Source organism: Pieris napi, chromosome 4, assembly GCF_905475465.1.
Source record: "Pieris napi chromosome 4, ilPieNapi1.2, whole genome shotgun sequence".
NCBI classification, from domain to species: domain Eukaryota; kingdom Metazoa; phylum Arthropoda; class Insecta; order Lepidoptera; family Pieridae; genus Pieris; species Pieris napi.
The window spans coordinates 4,171,118-4,191,509 of NC_062237.1; the positions used below are offsets into that span (position 1 = coordinate 4,171,118).

The window sequence follows — 20,392 nt, forward strand, 5'->3', positions numbered from 1 at the left end:
ATATTTTCACAAAGGGCTGGTTATAAATACAAACTTTCCTTTTATCTCATACTTACTTACTTACTCTTACATACGCGAGCCCCCATCCACACCCTCGCAGTCGCGTGTCACCTAGTGGAGACTGGAGAGTGTGGAATGTGGATGGATGGGGGTTTAGACCGGGCTTGGGCCTTGTCTTGGCTTAGGGCTGCTCCAGGCCCGCCTCAACGACCGCCCCGCCGTTGAGCGTGGCGCGTACAACGCAACCCCCCGCAAGCCCATGGGCGCAACGGGGTTCCCAGCGCCACCTTAGGGTGATTGCGCGGAAGACAGCAAGACTTGTCTTGCCTAATTAGACATTAATTACTGTCTACTGACAACTGACAATTATTTTCGACTTTGACATTACCAATCACGTGTTGTAAAGTGCTCTTTTATTTTATAAATTGAACTTTACAAGTTTATATATTCTGAAGAATTAGTTATTTTACTACTTTTGTAGCAAATAAAATTTTCAGAAATGTCAATGGAAAATGAAGAACCAATGGAAGCAAGTTCCTCTGAAAGTGAAGATGATGAGATGGACGAAAAATCAGATGACGACGACGATCGTCCCAAAACATTCCTTCCTGGTCAAGAACTAAAAGAAGATGAGCAGCTGGTATGTGACCAGTCTGCGTATGTTATGTTGCACCAGGCCCAGACCGGAGCTCCGTGCCTAAGCTTCGATATTATACAAGATAATCTAGGAAATGATAGACATCAATTTCCGATGACGGCGTATCTCGTCGCCGGTACACAAGCACAAAGCGCACACCTTAATAAGTATAAACATTTTGTAAAACATTTTTTTTCATCTAGTGCTTCTTAAAGCTAATAACTTTTATGTTAAGTATTCTAGTGTTCAAAATGTCAAACCTTCATCAAACTTCAAAAGGAGAGGATGAAGCATCAGAAAGTGAAGATGACGATGATGAAGAAGAAGATGAAGAGCAGAAACCAGAAATGACATTTGCTGTCATTAAAAACCAAGGCTGTGTCAATAGGATAAGGGTATGTGTTTTTAATACTAATACTATGTCTTCCCATGATTTCTTTAACAAAGCCTTTAAGAAATCATTTTTGCCTTTAAGATCTTAGGCACTTACATAATATTTCGTAGTTATGTAGAAATTAATAATGTATTTGTCCATAAAGTAAATAACAACAACCCTGTTGCCTGCTGTTACTATAATATAATCAACAACTTTTTTGTTCCAGGCAACTAATTTTAAAAATTCTGTGTTAGCAGCAAGTTGGTCTGAACTGGGGAGAGTTGATGTATGGAATATAACACAGCAATTGCAAGCTGTTGATGAACCAGCATTACTAGAAAGATACAATCTTGATACAGTGGCTAATCCTGTTAAACCTTTATACTCTTTTAATGGCCATCAGCTAGAAGGCTTTGGATTAGATTGGTGCCCAACTGAACCAGGTGTAAGTTGCTGCATATGTTTCCTAATGGAGTGGAAAATATTATTTAATTCTTATGATAACTCTATTTAGGATTAAGATTTTAAATTGTGTATAACATTACAGGTGTTAGCAACAGGAGATTGTAGAAGAGACATCCACATTTGGAAACCAAATGAAGCTGGAACATGGACAGTGGATCAAAGGCCTCTGGTTGGTCATACAGGCTCAGTTGAAGATATCCAATGGTCTCCTAATGAAAGGTTTTTTTTTATTTATAAATATAACTTGATCTTGATGTACTATTGTAATAAATATCAATTTTAGGCTAAATTAATTTTAATTCAGTTAAATTTTTGTTTTTAGGAATGTATTGGCAACTTGTTCAGTGGACAAAACAATTAGGATATGGGACACCAGAGCAGCCCCTAGCAAAGCATGCATGTTGACTGCAGAAAATGCTCACCAAAACGATGTGAATGTAATATCATGGAATAGTAAAGAACCATTTATAGCCAGTGGTTAGTATACCTGTATAGAAATTGAAATTGTCTACTTTGTGAGGCCTAGTAGGCTCTTAACAGTGCCTACTGGGTGTCTGGATGTTTTATTAACATTCCAAAATTTATTTAAGCATTTTAAGATGCCTGTCACTATAAAACGCATACCAAACAACCAAATAGTAAAATGAATGAAAATATAATAACTAAATATATCGGATAAAACCACATAATCCTTGTATGTATGTAAATTGTTATATAATTAAAACTATTTCCTGTTAGGTGGAGATGATGGAGTCTTACATATTTGGGATTTAAGGCAATTCCCTACTGCCCCAGTTGGTACATTTAAACACCATACAGCACCAATAACCTCGGTAGAGTGGCATTGGACAGAAGCTTCAGTTTTGGCATCTTCTGGTGAAGACAATCAAGTAGCCTTCTGGGACTTGGCTGTTGAACGAGATGACGATGAAGTTGTTGATGAGGAATTAAAGGTGGGAATATTCATTTAAACAATAGGAATTATGCACAGTTGTAAACATTGGTCAAACTACCAGAATTTAAGTTTACGAATTAAAATACATAAGTAATATTAGTTTCATCAAAATTGGGAAACCCTAAGTACGTGATTGTTTTATATAAAACTACCTGCCCTGCTTTTTTGCAATGTTGCAATATTTTATGTAAAATTTCACCAATCACTTAAAATTGCACAGTGCATTTTGCACTGCTAATAAGAATAAGGACTGAACATGAACAAAACCACACACAATAGCTAAAAAGCTATTAATAATTTTTTTTTTTTTTTTTAATTTACTTTAATATATTATTATAAGTCTGTGTGTTAATCTATGTTATTGAGTCTTAAGATATTTTTTTAATTACAGAACTTACCACCCCAACTACTTTTTATACATCAAGGACAGACAGATATTAAGGAACTTCATTGGCACAAGCAGATACCTGGAGTTATGGTTACAACTGCTCATACGGGGTTTAATATATTTAAAACTATAAGTGTATAACATAAAGTAAAAAACTAAAATTGTTAAAGTTTTTTATTTATATCACAGTACTATCTTGATCATTAGTAATAAAAACATTATGTATAAAAATTTTGTGTTCATGATTTAAAGTAAATAAAAATTAATTAGCAAGTATGCACCATAGCCAAATTAACCAAATGGCGTATTGTTGGCCTCCCGTGCGGACAATTCTGAAATAAAGTTTAATTAATTAACGGACTACTAATGCTTTTTGAATAGTAATAATCCATTTTCAAATAATGAATTAATATTCATTGATTAGGAAACTAATTTTATAATTACAAACTTTACTTTAAAAAATAAATTTCACATGGTCAGAATCGTAATATAATCCAAGATGTGAAATAGTTTAAACAGATGAACATCAAACTCATTTATTATATTTATTTTAAGTACATACTAAGCTAGATTTTTTGAATCTCTAACACAAAGTCATCGTAAATTTTAGTATACAACACCGAGAGCATTAAGGCCGATTTACATTATCTTAGTGTTTAGGAGAGTACTTTAGTACAACTTGAAAGGCAAGTTCTTTAGCGTAGCGTTTACTAAAGCAAGTAGCGTTTCCATGTTTCAACTAAAGTACTATCCTAAAGCACTCTGCTAAACACTAAGATAATGTAAATCGGCCCTTAAGTGTAGATATTTGGAACTAACTATGAGATAGATAAATGGAGCAAAATTGTTAAATCATATGAATCTCGAAGTTCTTGATAATTCAAAAACTCGTTAAATCGAGTTTTTGCATTTCCCGTCAAATTTGAGTTATCGAGATTCCACTAAATAAATATATTTTGTATTTCTGATACAATTCTATAAATAAATAGGATAGCAATGATTGTTACCCAGGGCTTGTCGATTTCTGCCATGTGATCGACCAACTGTCTCATATCCGCCTTGCTAAGAGCTGTGCCTATCATGACAGACTTTCTGCAAGCTCGCGACGCGAACATTGCTCTTACTCTGCTAGGCCTACAGTATTCTGATGGAGATTCCTGTAAAGAGCAGAAAATCTATCTCTTATTGTACGATAATTTCTTAAAAACTGGCCATTGCCTGGCTTCTAGTTGTGAATACTTATATATATGTAAGAATGACATAGTAAAACCAAAAATTATGTGTCAAAAGGATATATACAGGTGGTAAAATTCTTGTAAAAGATCACCTAGTTTTTCAAAATATTATCAATTATTTTCAAACCTTTAGCATGAATAAAAGCTCTTCAATATCATCCTTGCCAAATATCCAGTTCTTAGACATTGGTAATGTTAATAATTTAACTCTTTTGGTTATAGGAGCGTTTTCTTCGATATCAAAAGTAAATCCGTTTTTTTTAAATATGTCTAAATTATCCATTAATATTTGCTCATTGACACCAGTGAGCTCAAGCTGTTGAGGGCTAAAAAAATTATTATATTTTTTAATTGAAGGCCAACCATTTCTATACCTTATTATCCTTTCTGTAATAAGTCTAATGACTTAACCCCAAGTGTGATGCTTGAGAAATTTTTGAAGTTATACTTCTTTTTATGTTATGAAAAATTGATGAGAGTGAAATTTTACGATGCGCGCGCACCGTGACACAAAATTAACAGAATGAAGTTGCCCACGGAAGATGCTACGGCATTGGACATAATTTAAAACAACATTCGAATAATACTAGAATTTATGTTACACTTAATGTAAAAGAATAATAATAAATATTTATTTATTTAATTTTTCAAATGTAAACTGAACTTTATTGACTATAATGATTCCATTTCCAGTCTTGTATTATTTAATTGTAATTAATTATTTGCATGCAATCAAAAACAATTTTTAATAATGCCAAAGAAGTATAACTTCTTACGCGCGTACATAATTACACGCACCGTTTTTGTATTTTATAATTGTACTTAAATTTAAAATAAAAACATCAGTGTTTGGTAGAACAGTTTCGAGCTTATTTAACTTTTGAGGTAACAGCTCCTGCTAAGAAAGCTCTGAATTGAATTAGTACATAGTTTTAAACTCAGCCATTGTTTTTCATCCATCTTCATTGGGTCCTTTCATAATAATAATAATAATTAATTGCAAGACTATGGTACAAAAATGTGTGTAAGGTGGTACAATAGTGGTCGCATGTTCTGCCAAACACAATGCCGGGCAAATTTGTCTTTGGAGGAATTTTATATTAGACCACAAGCCCATGAACAAAAAATACCTGTGAAATGACCCAACCTGAATTACGCTTAGAAGGCTGTTACTATATCTGAAAATAGCTCTGAGCACTATGCCGTCATTTCTGAGCGGTACATGTGAGTACGTGAGTGAATGGACTTTCTCAGGTACAATGGGGGAATTTCGACTAATTATTAATGTACGGCTTTGTTATATGTTATAAGATGATTAAAAATAAATGTCGAAAAACCTAGTGCCGTACAAAAGTGATGGTGCCGGAAGTCGGTGCAAATTTTTAATTCGACGACAGTTGCAGAAGCAATATAGGTCATTTATTACTGTACGGCATTTGTGTGATTCCTTTTGGACACATATACAGATACTTTACCCGTAAACGCCGTACATATTCCCAGCGGGGCGGTCGAAAGCCAAGGGTCGCAACATATGTCTGATTAGCATATAGGTGATGATGATATGAAACAACATAAAATTAAATGATCTTGAGAGTACTTCACAAATAGATAACATTTTCCAGCATGCCGTACATTTTTTGTGGAACACATAGGTGTATGGGGTAAATTACTTTCCTCAGAAAAGAGTCATTTTTCGGTGACTTTTATCTGTACGGCAATAACACAGGTTATTAATACTTTAGACAATCTTCAATAAAAGATAAATGCCGTACACTTTCGATAGTCCGCTACCACCGCCTACCAATACAGGGGGTCCCAAAGTTATGGGAAATGAAGGGAAAGTACCTTAAATATCGTAGATAGGGTATTTTACTAAAAGAAGACTTTATGTTATTTTTAAAAGTTATTAATTCTGCATTCAAAGATTTTTTTAAAATTACTTGCCTCGTCTGGGAATCGAACCGACTTAAATGTAAAAAAAACACCCCTTCTTTTATGATGCCAATCGAAAGAATGGCCAAAAACTAATAACTCTTCTTAAGTAACATAGTATTTTAAAAGAAAGGAACAGCGTGAATATATCTTTTTAATCAAATTAAAAACATTATCTATCGTATTCGGCCTAAAAAAATCCCCTACGAGTCTGTTACTTTAAAAAAGTTATTAGGTTTTGGCCATTCTTTCGATTGGCATCATAAAAGTAGGGGTGTTTTTTTTTTTAAATTTAAGCCGGTTCGATTTCCAGACGAGGCAAGTAGTTTTTAAAAAATCTTTGAATGTAGAATTACTAACTTAAAAATAACATAAAGTCTTCTTTTAGTAAAATACCCTATCTGCGATATTTAAGGTACTTTCCCTTCATGTCTCATAACTTTGGGACGCCCTGTATTATATTTTTATTTTTGTTAAAAACATTTTTACTTTACCTCTCTCTGCTGGTAAGGTAAGGCTGTAAATATACTTTACAGCCTTATGGTAGTATACTCAGATATGTACAGTTATTAATGACCTTAAGGGACACCTCAAACGTCGTCGAAGTTTTTATCAGCTGTAAAGAATAATCTGGAGTAAAATGTACGGCATCTGGTTTTTTTTGTTTATTTATATTTGTTACATATAAAATAACAATAATCTTTGAAAATATTACTCCCCATATTACTCTAGGAGCATTTGAAAAGTCATCTAAATTTCAGAAATTTCATATATTTTTTATCATAATATTTTTATTTGTTACCATTTATAATGAACGGCTATAATGTACAACGGTAATATTTAGTAACATTATGTAAAAAAACAAGTTGCCGTACATTATTCTCTGATCTTACAGCAGTAAGAACTTGGTAAATCCTGAAATTTCGATAAATATTTAATTACACAAATATTAACTATAATATTTGGACGGCATAATTATAAAATATTATTGTCCGTGTCAAATAATATTTTGAACATGTTGCCGTACATTTTACAATGACCTTAGGGTATATGGGTGTAGGGGTAGGGTTCCGACCCTTGGCTTTCGACCGCTCCGCTGGAAATATGTACGGCGTTTACGGGTAAAGTATCTGTATATGTGTCCAAAAGGAATCACACAAATGCCGTACAGTAATAAATGACCTATATTGCTTCTGCAACTGTCGTCGAATTAAAAATTTGCACCGACTTCCGGCACCATCACTTTTGTACGGCACTAGGTTTTTCGACATTTATTTTTAATCATCTATACACTTATAACAAAGCCGTACATTAATAATTAGTCGAAATTCCCCCATTGTACCTGAGAAAGTCCATTCACTCACGTACTCACATGTACCGCTCAGAAATGACGGCATAGTGCTCAGAGCTATTTTCAGATATAGTAACAGCCTTCTAAGCGTAATTCAGGTTGGGTCATTTCACAGGTATTTTTTGTTCATGGGCTTGTGGTCTATATATCATTAAATATTTCAAGAAAATATTAATGTAACAGAAATATGTATTATAAATCATCAAATAATTTTACAACTTAAAATTACTAAAACCAGGAAATAGAAACTTACATAACCAATTTTTGACTTGTGAGTTCAGTTGTTTTCTGTAAGGTCTCAAAATTATAAATCTCATCGGTAGCATGCTGGTCGATGATGAAAAGGTCATCATCTAAGCGGGTAATGATAAATCCTAGATTAAATTGACCAATCACTTGCATCTGTTTAAATGAATGTTTAGATATTTCCCTATTTAATTCTTCTTCACATTTTTTATTAAACACAGGATCAATGCGGCTATTAAATTTTATTCTTTCGGGTAATTGCTTTTTGCTTTTCTTGTTATAAATTTCAGTTAAGCATTTAACCTGTTCCAAAGATGTTTTAAAGGTAACAAATGGTCTAGATGTTTTTCCCAAGTCATTGTGGTCCGTTTTCACTTTTTTATTATCAAAAGTTTTTATTTCTTCCATTTTCTCTTTAGAAGTTTTCTTATTGGGATCTTTTGTTTTGCAGTATATTGTATGCAAATCTTTTGTTATCACATTTGATAGTGTTAAAATTTGTGTTGCTGGTAATTTTTCTGTAGATTCTAAATAAATTATATCTTTCGTTATTAGATTATCTTTATTTTCGGGTCCGTTAGTAGTAACTACTTCTATAAAATCTGAATGTTTCTTATAATCCTGTACATTATCATTTGATGTTTCTGATGAAGATGGGGTGGCTTCAACATAGTCTATATCCTGTTTTAGTGTGGCATTGGGAGAATTACTGTTTGAACTTGCTTCGCTAAGTTCATTATTAATTGGTATTTCATGATCATTCTTTTTATCATCAGTTTCATGACTTCTCTTTATTTTTGATATAAAACTGTCCAAATTTGTTGGTAATTTTCTTTTTAAATCATTGGATTTATTCTTTTCAGATATTTCAGACAAATCAGTAATTATTTCTTTATTTTTATTAAATTGTTGTATAAAGGAATTAAAGATTCTAGGTTGGCTTAAATTAGGCACTAACACTTTAGATTGGTCTTCACTAAAAGTGGAATTTAATTTTAGTGTATTAGGGATATTCTCAAAAAGTTTTATTAAAGATGCCTTTACAACATCCAAAATGGCCTTTTCCTTAGTAAGAAATACTTTTCTCTTATCTGGAGTTACATTGACGTCAACAGCATCTCTATCTATAATTATATTTAGAAACACAAATGGATATTGATTTGAATTATACTGTTTATATACTTCATTGACTAGTTTAATAATTTTTGTTGGCTCACATGGCCTAGAATTGACATAATACAATTGTCTATCTGTACTAGACCTTCCACTTCCATGTTCGCATGAAGATATAAACCCCTCCAATTCAACTGGGCTTGGAATATTTTTATATCCTTGTGATTTTTGTGATAAAGAAAAGCTATCACTCTGATTATTGTGAGTTTTATTTGCATCAGCATCATTAGAATCTTCAGATAAATCAATTTCAACATCATCTATTTCAATTGTTTCATTATGTTCTTTCACTTCAGCTGATAAGCCCTTAAATATGTTTTCTTTGATGTTAGATACAATTTCTGTATTAATTTCAAGTAAACTCTGAATTTGTTTATGACCAAAGACAGATGCTATGTTGTCTTTATATGATTGTGAACCTGTAGTTGCTACTACAACTGATTTTGTGTTTGATTGTGTCTGATTACTGCAAGTGATTCTGAAAAATATTATCTAAATGTGAAATAAAAATTGTATAATAGTTATTTAATTCTTCTTCAACTACTTACTTAACTCCTTTTGATATAAGACAGTATGCATACAATAAGTTAGTCATCTTATTAAATTCCCTTTTAGAGTTTTTATGAAATTCCTTTTGTCTTACAGGTAGAGAGGAAAACAGATTTGTTAATGTGACCGTAGTTCCTATTTGTCTTGAGCATGGTGTTTTACTTAAAATTTTACCTTTGTTATCATACTGTATTTTAGTTGCTGCAAGAATATTTTAATTAAATAATAAGGTATTATTATTAAATTAAAAATTAAGGTTTAATTACCATAGCTACTTGTTTGATGTCTAGTGATAATTGTAAGATTTGCCAATGAACAAAGAGAGCTCAAAGCTTCTCCTCTGAAGCCAAAGCTAGTAACTCCAAGTAGATCTGAGTAGTCATTTAACTTTGAAGTATGATATTGTAGTGCTGTAAAAAAATACTTATTAGCATTAAATATTATGTATGTATATAATGTAAATCATTTTATATTAATTTAAATAAATTAGGTACTATTAAAAGCTCAAATCTTACTTAATGCAGCCATATTATCTTCAGTTACTCCAGTACCATTGTCAGAAACTTCTATAAGATCTACACCATAGTTCTTAAAACGAATATCAACATTTGTTGCCCCAGCATCCAGAGAATTTTCTAAAAGCTCTTTCACAGCAACCGCTAAGCTAAGAACAACCTATAGGCATAACATTTAAGTAGCGGTTACCTAAATTGTTTATATGTACCAAAACCTATCTAAGTTAGTTTAGAAGTGAAGGATGCATCTTTAATTAAAATTATTTAAAAAATGTTAAATATTTTAAATTCATACCTGCCCAGAACATATTTTATGCACCGTATCTTTGTTTATGGGTTTTATATTTTCTTGATTCATGATTAACAATGTACTATAGATTACAAAGAACGTTATCTATTTACTAATCATAATATGTGTATACCTTTCCTTGGTAGCAAATACAATAAATTATAAAAGTTTTGATTTGCTAGGTAAAATCTAAAAATAAAAGTCAATAGAAATTAGAATCTCAATTCTCGCGCGTTGCGCCGGAACATCAAATTACAAACTTCAAAACATTTACAGCCCAGAGTAGTAATCCACAGATGTTTCTATAACAGATAGACGTAAGTACGGGTACTGCCCAATAATTATTGATTACACATTTAAATATAATTTATAGGTCATTATAAAATATTACAGTACCTAGTTATTACCACCAAAGTTACAACCATTTTTTTAATTTTTGACTTGGCACAGTAAGATTAAACCCGTAGTCAAAATAACTTTAAGCCTAGTGGTATTATTAAGTGGCAGCTAGGTGAGGGGTACCGCCTACCGGGTTCGATTCCCGGTTCGAAGGCAAGTTTTAATTTAATTTAAATTTGTTCTCGGCCTTTGGGAGGGTTGTGCGGTACCGGGCGAGTGCTTAAACCGTACATGGAGGACACGGTCGAATTTCTAAGACAAGCAGTGAGTATGCTACCTAAGAAAGGAGACTGTGAAGGTTTAGAACGTAGCAATACGTTCTAGGCCGAGGATGGCAATTACAAGTGCGAATTATAAAAATCTTATACTTGACGCTTTGAGTATTAAGCCAGAAAGGAGTCGCCTTTACGCGCGTCCCCCTCTGTCAAAGTACGAACCCGCTGGACATACGCGTTATATAAAACTGTTTCTCGACCCTTCCGCGCCATTCCGGTATGACGCTTGTTAGTGTAAAGAGCTCCGACAAAAATGATTGGATGCAGTGTATTCGGCTGTAAAAAAAGGTCTGACACATCGAGTGTACAAAAAGACAACGTGACATTTCATCTGTAATGTATTTTCTTAAGTAATATTACCGTATATTATAAGAATACGTGAAAATCAAATAAATATTTATTGCCGAGTAATGCCGAGTCAATGTTGCCAGTTTATTGCAAAGTTCCGCACTACGAATTTTTTTACTAACAGATGGTACTTACATAGCGATAATATTGTTCAATGACTTAAGTAAATATGCTTTACTATTGATTAGTTGTCCTGTTCGTGGATTCGCTCACAAGTACTTTGAAGGTTTACCCGACACTTCAAATTTTCTTATTATACTAATGTCTTTAATTAACGAAGAAAGGACGTGAAAAATTATAAAATTTTATCACATGAATTTATCCTAATAATGGTTATTTTCCTAAGTTGGTAGTTAGCCACACACCAACGCCGGTTTACGTCATTTTAGAGAGGGGACACATACTATTTTTTTATCGATTAATTATTGAACGAATGAACAATATAATGTAATTATGGATACATTTTTTTAGTTTGAAATAAAACAGTTTTATTTTTATTATAGATTTTCAAAAGACCCTATCCGTCGACAACAATGGATAAAAGCTTGTGAAAATCAGAGAACATGGCTACCCAAACGTACAAGTAAAGTTTGCTCCGATCATTTTGATACGTCATGTTTCTTGTTGCTGGCTAACAACAAAAGAAAATTAAAGGAATCAGCAACACCTACTTTGAATAATATTCCTATTAATAAATTTTATCGACGTTCCTTATCGACATGGTGGTTGCTCTAATTATCTCGGGATTGTTGCGTATGTGTGCTGTACATGTAACGTGTAAAGATACGATTTTTTTAAATGTGTGCGTTGCGGTTACGCTTGTGTAAGCAAATTAGGTTTGTGTGCGTGTGTACAAACATTGTGCAATTTGTTTCTGTAGTAAAATTTTGTCTGTGTGAGTGCCTCGTCCCCCGCCGATATTTTGGCAGAAAAATTAATTAGCATCGTTCGAGTGATGGCGTCTCCTTTCTGGCTTAATACTCAAAGACTTGACGCTGGCTATTTGGCTAATACACAAACATTGGCAGAGCCATAAAGGAAAAAAAAAACTTTAAAAAATTAGAGTAGACGCAAGGCAAACTATTATTTATTGACATTTGACAATTTACATTTATATTACAAACAGTTATCACTATAATCTATATCTGTAATCTAGCAACTTCTCAGTTCTCGGAAAGGTCGAGAGTATTTAGGTATATTCTGTTTTTGTGTTTTAAATATTAATGGTCATTGGTAAATGTGTACCAAATAAATTGATTTTAAGTCGCAGACAGTATTATTTCTAAAAATGTCTCTTAATACAGCTCATGCTGATCATGGTGTACTCATACACGCCGGAGAATGGTATGTTTCTGCGTCATCGCTTTGTATCTGCACTATTTACTTTGATTAGCAGCATTGCATATAGCTATATATAATTTTACCAAATTATTGTCATAGAATTGATAATTTACAGCATTACTTGTTTATTTTACCTTTTTAATTTTTTTTATACCACTACATCAAAAACCATTATTTCTCAAAAAAATTCAATAACTGTAAAAAATTTAAAGGCTGTGAAAAACTGTTAAATGTGGTATCTATTTTAAATTTATATGGTTTACTTATTGTAAGATCAACAATAATGATGCAATAATAATGAGTCACCTTGTTCAGTGCTAATTTTATAAACCATTTTTTAGAAGATAAATCTTATTGTGTTTAAGTCCAATTTGTTACTGTATTTAATAAGACTCTGAGTATTGGTTTAAACTTTAAAGCCCATGTACTTCTTTATATTTTTCATATAGCTTGTTGGATGTCTAGTGTGATTGAAATTTGAATTAACAAGTTGCAGGATCCAGTTGACTGTTAAAGCATAATACTATTTACATGTTTGTCACCATATTTCTTTGATGTTTTTTTTAATGTAATAAAATTCTAAAAGAGCTTTGAAGAAAATTATAATTATAGCATTTAGGTTCAACACAATATTAATACTTCATCATCATTACTAATAACAGAACTGCTTATAAAAATAAAATTCTACTTATTTCAGTATCATATTGTTCTCTGACAATGTAACCTTGGAATTATACGGCAATGACACCCCACAATTCAAAGGTCCCAAAAATGGACGTATGTACCTTACAACCCACAGGATGATATATAACTCTAAAAATAATACTGATGCAGTGAGATCTTTCAGTTTCCCATTTGTTGCATTGCAAGATGTAAGTGATCTTTAAACATTATTTTTGTTTAATAACTGTAAACTGCTTTATAATAAACTGACAATGTTGTGAGTAGAATTTCTCTTACCTGTTTCTGGTGCAGTTTAGAGATTCAGTTAGATTTTCTTTACTTTTTAATCTATTATAAATTTTACCCTTTTATATTGAGATACTTCTTTTACATTTATTGAGATTTATGTCTAATTTTTTTAGGTAACAGTAGAACAACCAATGTTTAGTGCAAATTTCATCAAGGGAAAAATACATGCTCAACCAAATGGAAATTTTATTGGTGAAGTGAAGTTTAAGCTCACATTTAAATCCGGTGGGGCAATTGAATTTGGAACAGCAATGCTGAAAGCTGCACATTTGGGTATAATTTTTACTTATAATAACACTTATCAGGATATATCTTACTGAGAATAGATATTATTTATGGATAAGGATGTACAGTTGCTATCAGTGTTGTTTGGTGTAGTTGCATAAATATTTATATGACTCTATCTATATACATTGTAGTGTGTGAGGTAATTTGAATCTTAACATTTTCTACAGTAAGATTAATACTATCTTTTCAACTTTTTTTATTCTTCTTTCTCAGTGCTATTAAATAGAAAATTTTCTAGGTCAGCTTAAATTTAATCTTTACATAATTGGTTTTCCTTTAGAGTTCTTTTGTGAACAATTTAATTTTTTTTAAGCATACTTTAAATGCATATATATATATGTTTTTAATAAAAAGGTAATAGAAATATATTGCCGAACAATAACATAATTTTTATAATATGATGACCACTCTTCTAGGGTGCGCCATATTACTATTAACTAATAGATACTGGTATCCTCTTCAGCATCCCGTCACTCCAACCCAAATGCGCCCCCGCCGCCTTACACTCCACCCAGTGGGCCATGGTACGCAGCTGCGCCGCCCGCTTACGCCCCACCACCGCAAGGTTACTATGGCTGGGTCCCGCCTTACTCTGTAAGCATAACCTTTTTTCTGAGCCAATTCGCAAAGCAAACACCCATTTGTTTTATTTTTTTAAATAATTTTATGTGGTTCATTGTTCATGGAATTTTGAACTAAGTTGTCATTTACCAGCTACTTAGTTAGGAACAAACAGAGATATTTTATAATCGCGGGAACTTCAACTTTATATATTTTTAGGAATACCTTCTCAAACGACCTAAATGATGTCTATTTTTAAAAACCAAAAGAGTATTGATTGTTTTTCTTATTATTTTAATATGTAATGTCTGGGCTATGCCTATATTTTCCTTTTTTCCAAGGAGAATGTATCGCAATGTTAATATTTATTAAATATTCCTTGTATGATATAAGGTCATAAACTGATTACATTTAATATTTCTTTTTGCAGGCTTTTCCCGACCAACCAGCACCAAACTCTGTATTTGTATCAAACAGTCCCCCTCCATACCCTGGCGTGATGGGTGCTGCATACCCGCAAGGTACCGGATTCTCGGGCAGTGATGCAACAGGTGGGTCCGGATATCCCAACGCACCTCCAAGTTACCCGGGTAACGGAAACCCACCTGGATATCCGGGTAACAATCCACCCGCGGCAGGTTTTGCAGGAGGTTTTGTACCTCCACCTGGAATGTCTTCAAGTGGTAAGTTCTGATTTATTATTTAGCACATGTGAATTTTAATTATAAACAAATTATAATGAAAAAAAAACAATGCACAATTTGCTACATTTATGAGATGTGAATCTTTCAAGTTGGTCATGAAGTTATTTCAACGGGTGTAATTTATATCATGTAATTTAATCAAATTTTATTAACGGGTATCACATGTGCTATAAAATACAGATTTATTTTCTAGTTAGAATACATTGATAATACAATTATTGCAGGTCTATATGTTTATTATCCTTTATGGTGGTATATATGGTAAATTTTATTATATTTTGACATGTTTGATACTCATATCATAACTTGTGTAATATTTGTAAATGTATAGTTTTTTTTTTGTGCTAGCCAATTAACTAAGATTGACATAGCCATTGCTCACTAGTGTGCATATAAATTGTGTATTTTTGTGTATGTATGTATATTGGTATGTATGTAAGTTGCAGTAGTGTTGTAAACATTTTCAGAAGCAAAAGCCGCTGAAGCTGCGCAAAGCGCTTATTATGATCCCAACAGACCGCAAACAGCCTATGTTCCACCTCCATATAATGTGAGTAATATAGTATTAATTGATTCGGTAGTATTTATTGGTTCATTAAGATAAAAATAATATTAAGATAATATATATGTGATTTATTCTGTTGAGTGTTATTATCAGAATAATTAATTTCAATTTAAAAGAAATCTAAGGCTTTTTAATTGAAATTAATTAAGACACAACATAGAAGCGCGAGGCTTCTATATAATACGAAGTCACACCAAGCTCGTGGCTAAAAAAGAGGTAACCCTATACGGGCAATCCATCCCGTGGCAAAAGTCCGTCAAATATCTAGGAGTCACGCTCGATAGCGGCATGTACTTTCGTATGCACATAGCCGACGTTCGCAAGAAGGCCTCTTTCGTTCTCTCTCGCCTCTATTTCCTCCTGAATAAAAGGAGTAACATGTCCTTTAGACAAAAGGTGACATTGTACAAGGCCTGTATACGACCGAGCATGACCTGCGCTGGCGTAGTCTTCGCGCATTGTGCCCCAGTAAATATCCACCGGCTACAGGTGCTTCACTCGCCATTCATGGGAATCGCGACCGATACGCCCTTCTACGTGAGGAATGTCGCCACCTTTGACCACCCCGCGACGGCCCAAACCGAGGCCCGAGTCTCGCAGAAGACGCCCATGCGCTAGTCGCGGTAGACCCCCATTCAGCCGAGCTACTCTCTTCAAAACAGCCCGAGCTGTAAAGGCCCTTAAGGCCAACAGCGAGATTCCATTTTAAAAAAATGCTCATGGCATTCGCTAGCTGACGTTTGCGAGTACGATAGCCGTCTGCTCGTGGACCTCAGAAGCTTTTTTGATCGATGCCCCGCGTCGTTAAGCCTTAGCTAGGTGAACATAAGAGTTGCTTTGCCACGCGTCTTCCCTACGATTCAATGTTAGGTTACACATATTGTATGTACCTACTGTAATGTAATCAATATTGTGTCAAGGGGAACAATACATTATTTTCTTAAGGACAATTGAGGTTAATTCTCAACACGCCCTTACAAGATGAATTATATTGTAGTATTTGCTTTAACATAACATTTTATTTGATAAATAATTATACGTGAAAATTTTTATAGTACTTCCACCATGCGTTAACTTTCAAAGGAAGAGACAGAAATTAAAAAAAAATCCTATTTAAAATGATTCTATAGTGATTTAGAAAAACGTTTGTATTTCAAACTATTTTATTTTTGATACTAATATGCGGCTTAATATTTTCTAAATTGTCTTAAAATCGATGTATAGGTTTCATTATTGCTTTAAAACTAAAATATAATGTCATATAACCAATTACTCTTATTAAATAATTTTTAGGATCATTTAATACTGATACTTTTTACTTATGCATTATTTTTAAGAACAATTTTTTTTACAGGATCAACCCCCGACCTATCAGGAATCAACGTCGAAAAAAGAGAACTAGAGCACTGTCCACACTTTCACATGAATGCACCGCGGCGCCAAATAACATTCGCACCCAAACCAGAGAAAAAGCATCATCCATAAAATTTCGGCCTTATAATATCATACATTTACTCCAAAATATTGCTTTGAAATAAATGGTAACCCCATTTTTAAACATAACCCTTGTGTACTCTGTTATTCTGATGGACGGACCATGGTCAAGTAATAAATTAATTTTAAATAAGAACCTTATTCACAAAGACTAAATCAATCGTGTTACACTTTTCAACTAACACATTTGTCCTATTTTCATTACAGCATAATCATAAATCAACAGGGGGCATAAGTGCTTAAAGTAGTGTAACATGATTAAGTATTTATTAATAAAGGAGATAAAAATGAGCTATTTTTGGCCAAATCCACTGGTGTTTTAATAATAATGATTATTATAATTGAATATGCCACTATTGAAAAGGGATTGAGAGCATCCTTATAATCTGCTCTATGAAATTGGCTTTTGAAGGCTTAAATGCTGTCACTAAATTAAAAGGTATTATTGTTAAACTGTATTGTTATGATATTTAAATGGCTTTACATTCCCAAAAAAATTTATAAATATGGCTGTGTAAGATCTCCAAGTATTATTCCTGAAGGCAAAGCTTCAGTTATTGGCCATAATGCATATAAACAAGTATAATATATTGCCTTATAGATGTACAATGACTATAAAAGATATTTAATTCATAAATTCTATTGTATAAGATTATAGATGTTTTAATAAATGTATTATTATGAATGTTGATAGTTTAATTTTTAGTATTAACTGCCAAATATCCTTTAGGCCATAGGGTTAAAAAGATCTTATTTATTTAAAGGATCTAATAAATAATAATATTAAACGTAAAAAACAGTATTTCAGAAATTGTCTATAAGTTCTAATTAGTTTTTTAATATTTTTATGTCATTATAAGAAATATGTCAATAACGATCACAGGAATCAGGGAGTAAAAATATATCGTGAATCGTGATATTAAGTACAGTAATAATTGTGTTCTATGGATGTGTAACTGTCCATCACAAAAAGAAGATAAAATATGTCAACATTGAATAAAGAAAATCAATAAGTCTGTCAGAAACTAAAAAATTTTGTGTCAAAAAAAAAGCAAAATAACAGAGTAATATGATTTAATTTCCATCGTAACATTTAATATCATGGGTAAGTAATTGTACAGTTTAATGGTACAGCTTTGTACAAAAAGCCATGTAGATAAGCCTCAACCTAACTTGCCACTGGAAACTTTTAATACAAAAGTTCAATTGAGAATTTGTTAAATTTAGCCAAAAACAATGATAAGGTATTGAACTTTTGTACAAAGTTGTAATTTTATATTTTGTATTTTGAGACTCAATTTTTTTTTTCTTATCTAGACTAAAAATTGGCACTGGTGATTCAGACATCCTGAAATACCCCTACCATGAGTAACTGTAAGTAACTTAAATATGTTAGATAAGTAAATCTTTATTTTTGCGTGATTTTGTGTCAGTGAAAGGGAAAAAAGAGGAAACTTTTTAAGGTAAGTAACCATGAATTCTTAAAAACTATAGATTTTTAGTGGCAAGTTACCTGTAGGCTTGGTATTGTGGAATTTTATATTATAAAAGCTTAATTCAGCTTATGGATTTTTTGTATTGCAGAGTAACCTTTTATGGCACCAATGTCTCATCCGCCCTGTACGCCGTCGGCGTCATGTACCCCCATCCGATGTCACCCTACTCCACCCCCATGTCAAAATCCGGAAAAATGCCTCAAGAAAACCACTTCGAAAGGCATAAAGCCATGCCGGAGCGCGGTATCCATAATGTCAACTCGCTCCAAAGCTAAATGCGGCAGTTGTGGAAAATTAAAATCTTCCGACCCGCGAAGCGTAAAGGAAGTAGAGAAGTTCCTCAGTAGGAAGTCAAAAGAAGCAAAAATGAGAAAAAATGATCGCCTAACGGGGAGCAAGTCCTACCTTAACTACACCAAAAAGAAAGGGTCTCCGAGATCAGATGCGGATTGCTGTCTTGGAAAGGGTCATCGAGGGAGAGTGTCGAGACCCCGGAAATGTTGTACAATATTGTAACTTCTGGTTTATCAAACAAATTTGTAGATCTCATAAAGATTTAATTAAATACTTAAATATTTGATTTTTAAGCTATGTAACTGTTTAAATAAACGATTCATGAACTAATTATATTCTCTTTTTTATACCTACATCTTTTCTAAACAAGACGTTTTTAACTAATACTAAAATATAATTTTGAAGTTAATTAATTCGTTTTCCTAATCATGTTCTATCATTGCAGCTACAAAGAGTATTAAACCATGTATATCAGCGCCAACGTGCAGTGTTCACAAGCACAGACCTCGACCTCCACCCTGTCAAGACCCGGAGAAATGTTATAAAAAATGTAGCAAGGGAAAAAGAAAATGCCCCAGTGCTACTGACACTGTAAGCAGGATAGGTACACCTTGTGAATGCGCTAGAGTTCAGTCAAAGGATTCTCGCATAAGCAATAAGTATAGTAATAAAACTCATAAAAAGCGAATACAAAAAGTATATAATCGGCGATCAACAGAATCTCGTTGGAGACAAAAGAAGAAATGTTGCACCATTTTGTAATTTATAGAGCACTGAATTAAAATTTTTACATATCCTAAGCATTTTTTTAACCAAAGTATTTCGTTATCAGTCAGATATCAAGCTGTGAAGGCTTGCCTCAAGAGATAACTAAATGTGGTCGAAAGGGCTATGACAACGGGGTTAAATTTTCTACTATTTTTTGTTTTGATAAAAGTATAAACAGGCAGGAGGCATAATGTTAAGTGATATCGCAGTGCCCATGTACATTGCCAGAGCCCAGAATACTCGCAAGAGATTTGCGATTTGCGCTAGAGTTTGAAGTAAGTAGTTAAACTGTCGAAGTATTTTTAAAGCTGTTTATTAAAAGAACGTGAAGGACTATATAGTATAAACAGATCATACCATACCCACCATACCTCATAGATGTAGGCTTAAATTTGTAAATCCACACAAAATTTAATGTGTCTAACATCAAACATGCACTTAATATGTTTAATCTGGGGGTCTAGCCAAGATGGCTTAACGGTAGTGTATGCAGTGTTGCCAACTTAATTTTAACGAACCCACCAATTTTGCCGTCGCAACCCACCAGAAAACCACTAAAATCCACACTAACTAATAAAATAAATGTAAGTGTGTTTGTTTATTTATCCTTTTTTCACGCCGAAAGGAAATATAGGATCGATGTGATTTTTATGTCCGCAGATAGGAGGGGGTTAGGCAAGCAGCCGGCGAGCACTATTTTTTTGTTTTTACCGCGGGAAACACATGTTTTACTGAAGTAAACAGTAGTCTATGGACTATGTCACTCTTTACTTTAG

At 33.0% G+C, this 20,392-nt stretch overlaps 3 protein-coding genes and 1 long non-coding RNA gene across 7 annotated transcripts; 3 read left to right on the plus strand and 1 right to left on the minus strand.

Annotated features, from left to right (window-relative positions):
• Window positions 1-389: 389 nt before the first annotated feature.
• Window positions 390-2,986, plus strand: LOC125048837 (glutamate-rich WD repeat-containing protein 1). Its single transcript, XM_047647758.1, has 7 exons — window positions 390-804; window positions 873-1,032; window positions 1,240-1,458; window positions 1,561-1,697; window positions 1,801-1,955; window positions 2,217-2,431; window positions 2,825-2,986. Exons 1-7 carry the CDS (start codon window positions 500-502, stop codon window positions 2,960-2,962), a joined length of 1,329 nt encoding a protein of 442 aa, XP_047503714.1. The 5' UTR covers window positions 390-499; the 3' UTR covers window positions 2,963-2,986.
• Window positions 2,987-2,990: 4 nt separating this feature from the next.
• Window positions 2,991-10,395, minus strand: LOC125048836 (mismatch repair endonuclease PMS2). 3 transcript variants are annotated; one of them, XM_047647754.1, is made up of 8 exons: window positions 10,118-10,395; window positions 9,823-9,982; window positions 9,574-9,717; window positions 9,307-9,508; window positions 7,593-9,236; window positions 4,184-4,382; window positions 3,829-3,978; window positions 2,992-3,153 (listed from the first exon to the last, which is right to left on the minus strand). In XM_047647754.1, the coding sequence occupies exons 1-8, from the start codon at window positions 10,178-10,180 to the stop codon at window positions 3,088-3,090; spliced, it is 2,628 nt and encodes an 875-aa protein (XP_047503710.1). In that variant the 5' UTR covers window positions 10,181-10,395; the 3' UTR covers window positions 2,992-3,087. The 3 variants fall into 3 exon arrangements, with proteins under 3 accessions (XP_047503712.1, XP_047503710.1, XP_047503711.1); XM_047647756.1 differs by lacking the exon at window positions 7,593-9,236 and having other exon boundaries at window positions 2,991-3,153; XM_047647755.1 differs by lacking the exon at window positions 9,823-9,982 and having other exon boundaries at window positions 10,118-10,394.
• A 1,876-nt stretch (window positions 10,396-12,271) lies between these two features.
• LOC125048850 (WW domain-binding protein 2) lies at window positions 12,272-17,184 on the plus strand. 2 transcript variants are annotated; one of them, XM_047647775.1, is made up of 7 exons: window positions 12,272-12,477; window positions 13,172-13,346; window positions 13,560-13,719; window positions 14,198-14,328; window positions 14,726-14,978; window positions 15,467-15,549; window positions 16,919-17,184. In XM_047647775.1, exons 1-7 carry the CDS (start codon window positions 12,422-12,424, stop codon window positions 16,964-16,966), a joined length of 906 nt encoding a protein of 301 aa, XP_047503731.1. In that variant the 5' UTR covers window positions 12,272-12,421; the 3' UTR covers window positions 16,967-17,184. The 2 variants fall into 2 exon arrangements, with proteins under 2 accessions (XP_047503731.1, XP_047503732.1); XM_047647776.1 differs by having other exon boundaries at window positions 12,302-12,326.
• An 856-nt stretch (window positions 17,185-18,040) lies between these two features.
• LOC125049247 lies at window positions 18,041-19,178 on the plus strand. Its single transcript, XR_007116972.1, has 2 exons — window positions 18,041-18,163; window positions 18,643-19,178. It is a non-coding gene; the product is annotated as an uncharacterized LOC125049247 (long non-coding RNA).
• Window positions 19,179-20,392: the final 1,214 nt, after the last annotated feature.

Bases quoted from the DNA above. Each gene is read 5' to 3' on its own strand.
- LOC125048836 (XM_047647754.1), bottom strand. From the start codon at position 10,180: ATGAATCAAGAAAATATAAAACCCATAAACAAAGATACGGTGCATAAA. The intron at 9,718-9,822 runs GTAAGATTTGAG...ATTTTTTTACAG, and splicing joins AGATAATATGGCTGCATTAA to CACTACAATATCATACTTCA. The intron at 9,509-9,573 runs GTAATTAAACCT...ATATTCTTGCAG, and splicing joins ACATCAAACAAGTAGCTATG to CAACTAAAATACAGTATGAT.
- LOC125048837 (XM_047647758.1), top strand. From the start codon at position 500: ATGTCAATGGAAAATGAAGAACCAATGGAAGCAAGTTCCTCTGAAAGT. The intron at 805-872 runs GTATAAACATTT...TTTTATGTTAAG, and splicing joins CAAAGCGCACACCTTAATAA to TATTCTAGTGTTCAAAATGT. The intron at 1,956-2,216 runs GTTAGTATACCT...ATTTCCTGTTAG, and splicing joins AGAACCATTTATAGCCAGTG to GTGGAGATGATGGAGTCTTA.
- LOC125048850 (XM_047647775.1), top strand. From the start codon at position 12,422: ATGTCTCTTAATACAGCTCATGCTGATCATGGTGTACTCATACACGCC. The intron at 13,720-14,197 runs GTATAATTTTTA...TATCCTCTTCAG, and splicing joins GCTGAAAGCTGCACATTTGG to CATCCCGTCACTCCAACCCA. The intron at 15,550-16,918 runs GTGAGTAATATA...TTTTTTTTACAG, and splicing joins ATGTTCCACCTCCATATAAT to GATCAACCCCCGACCTATCA.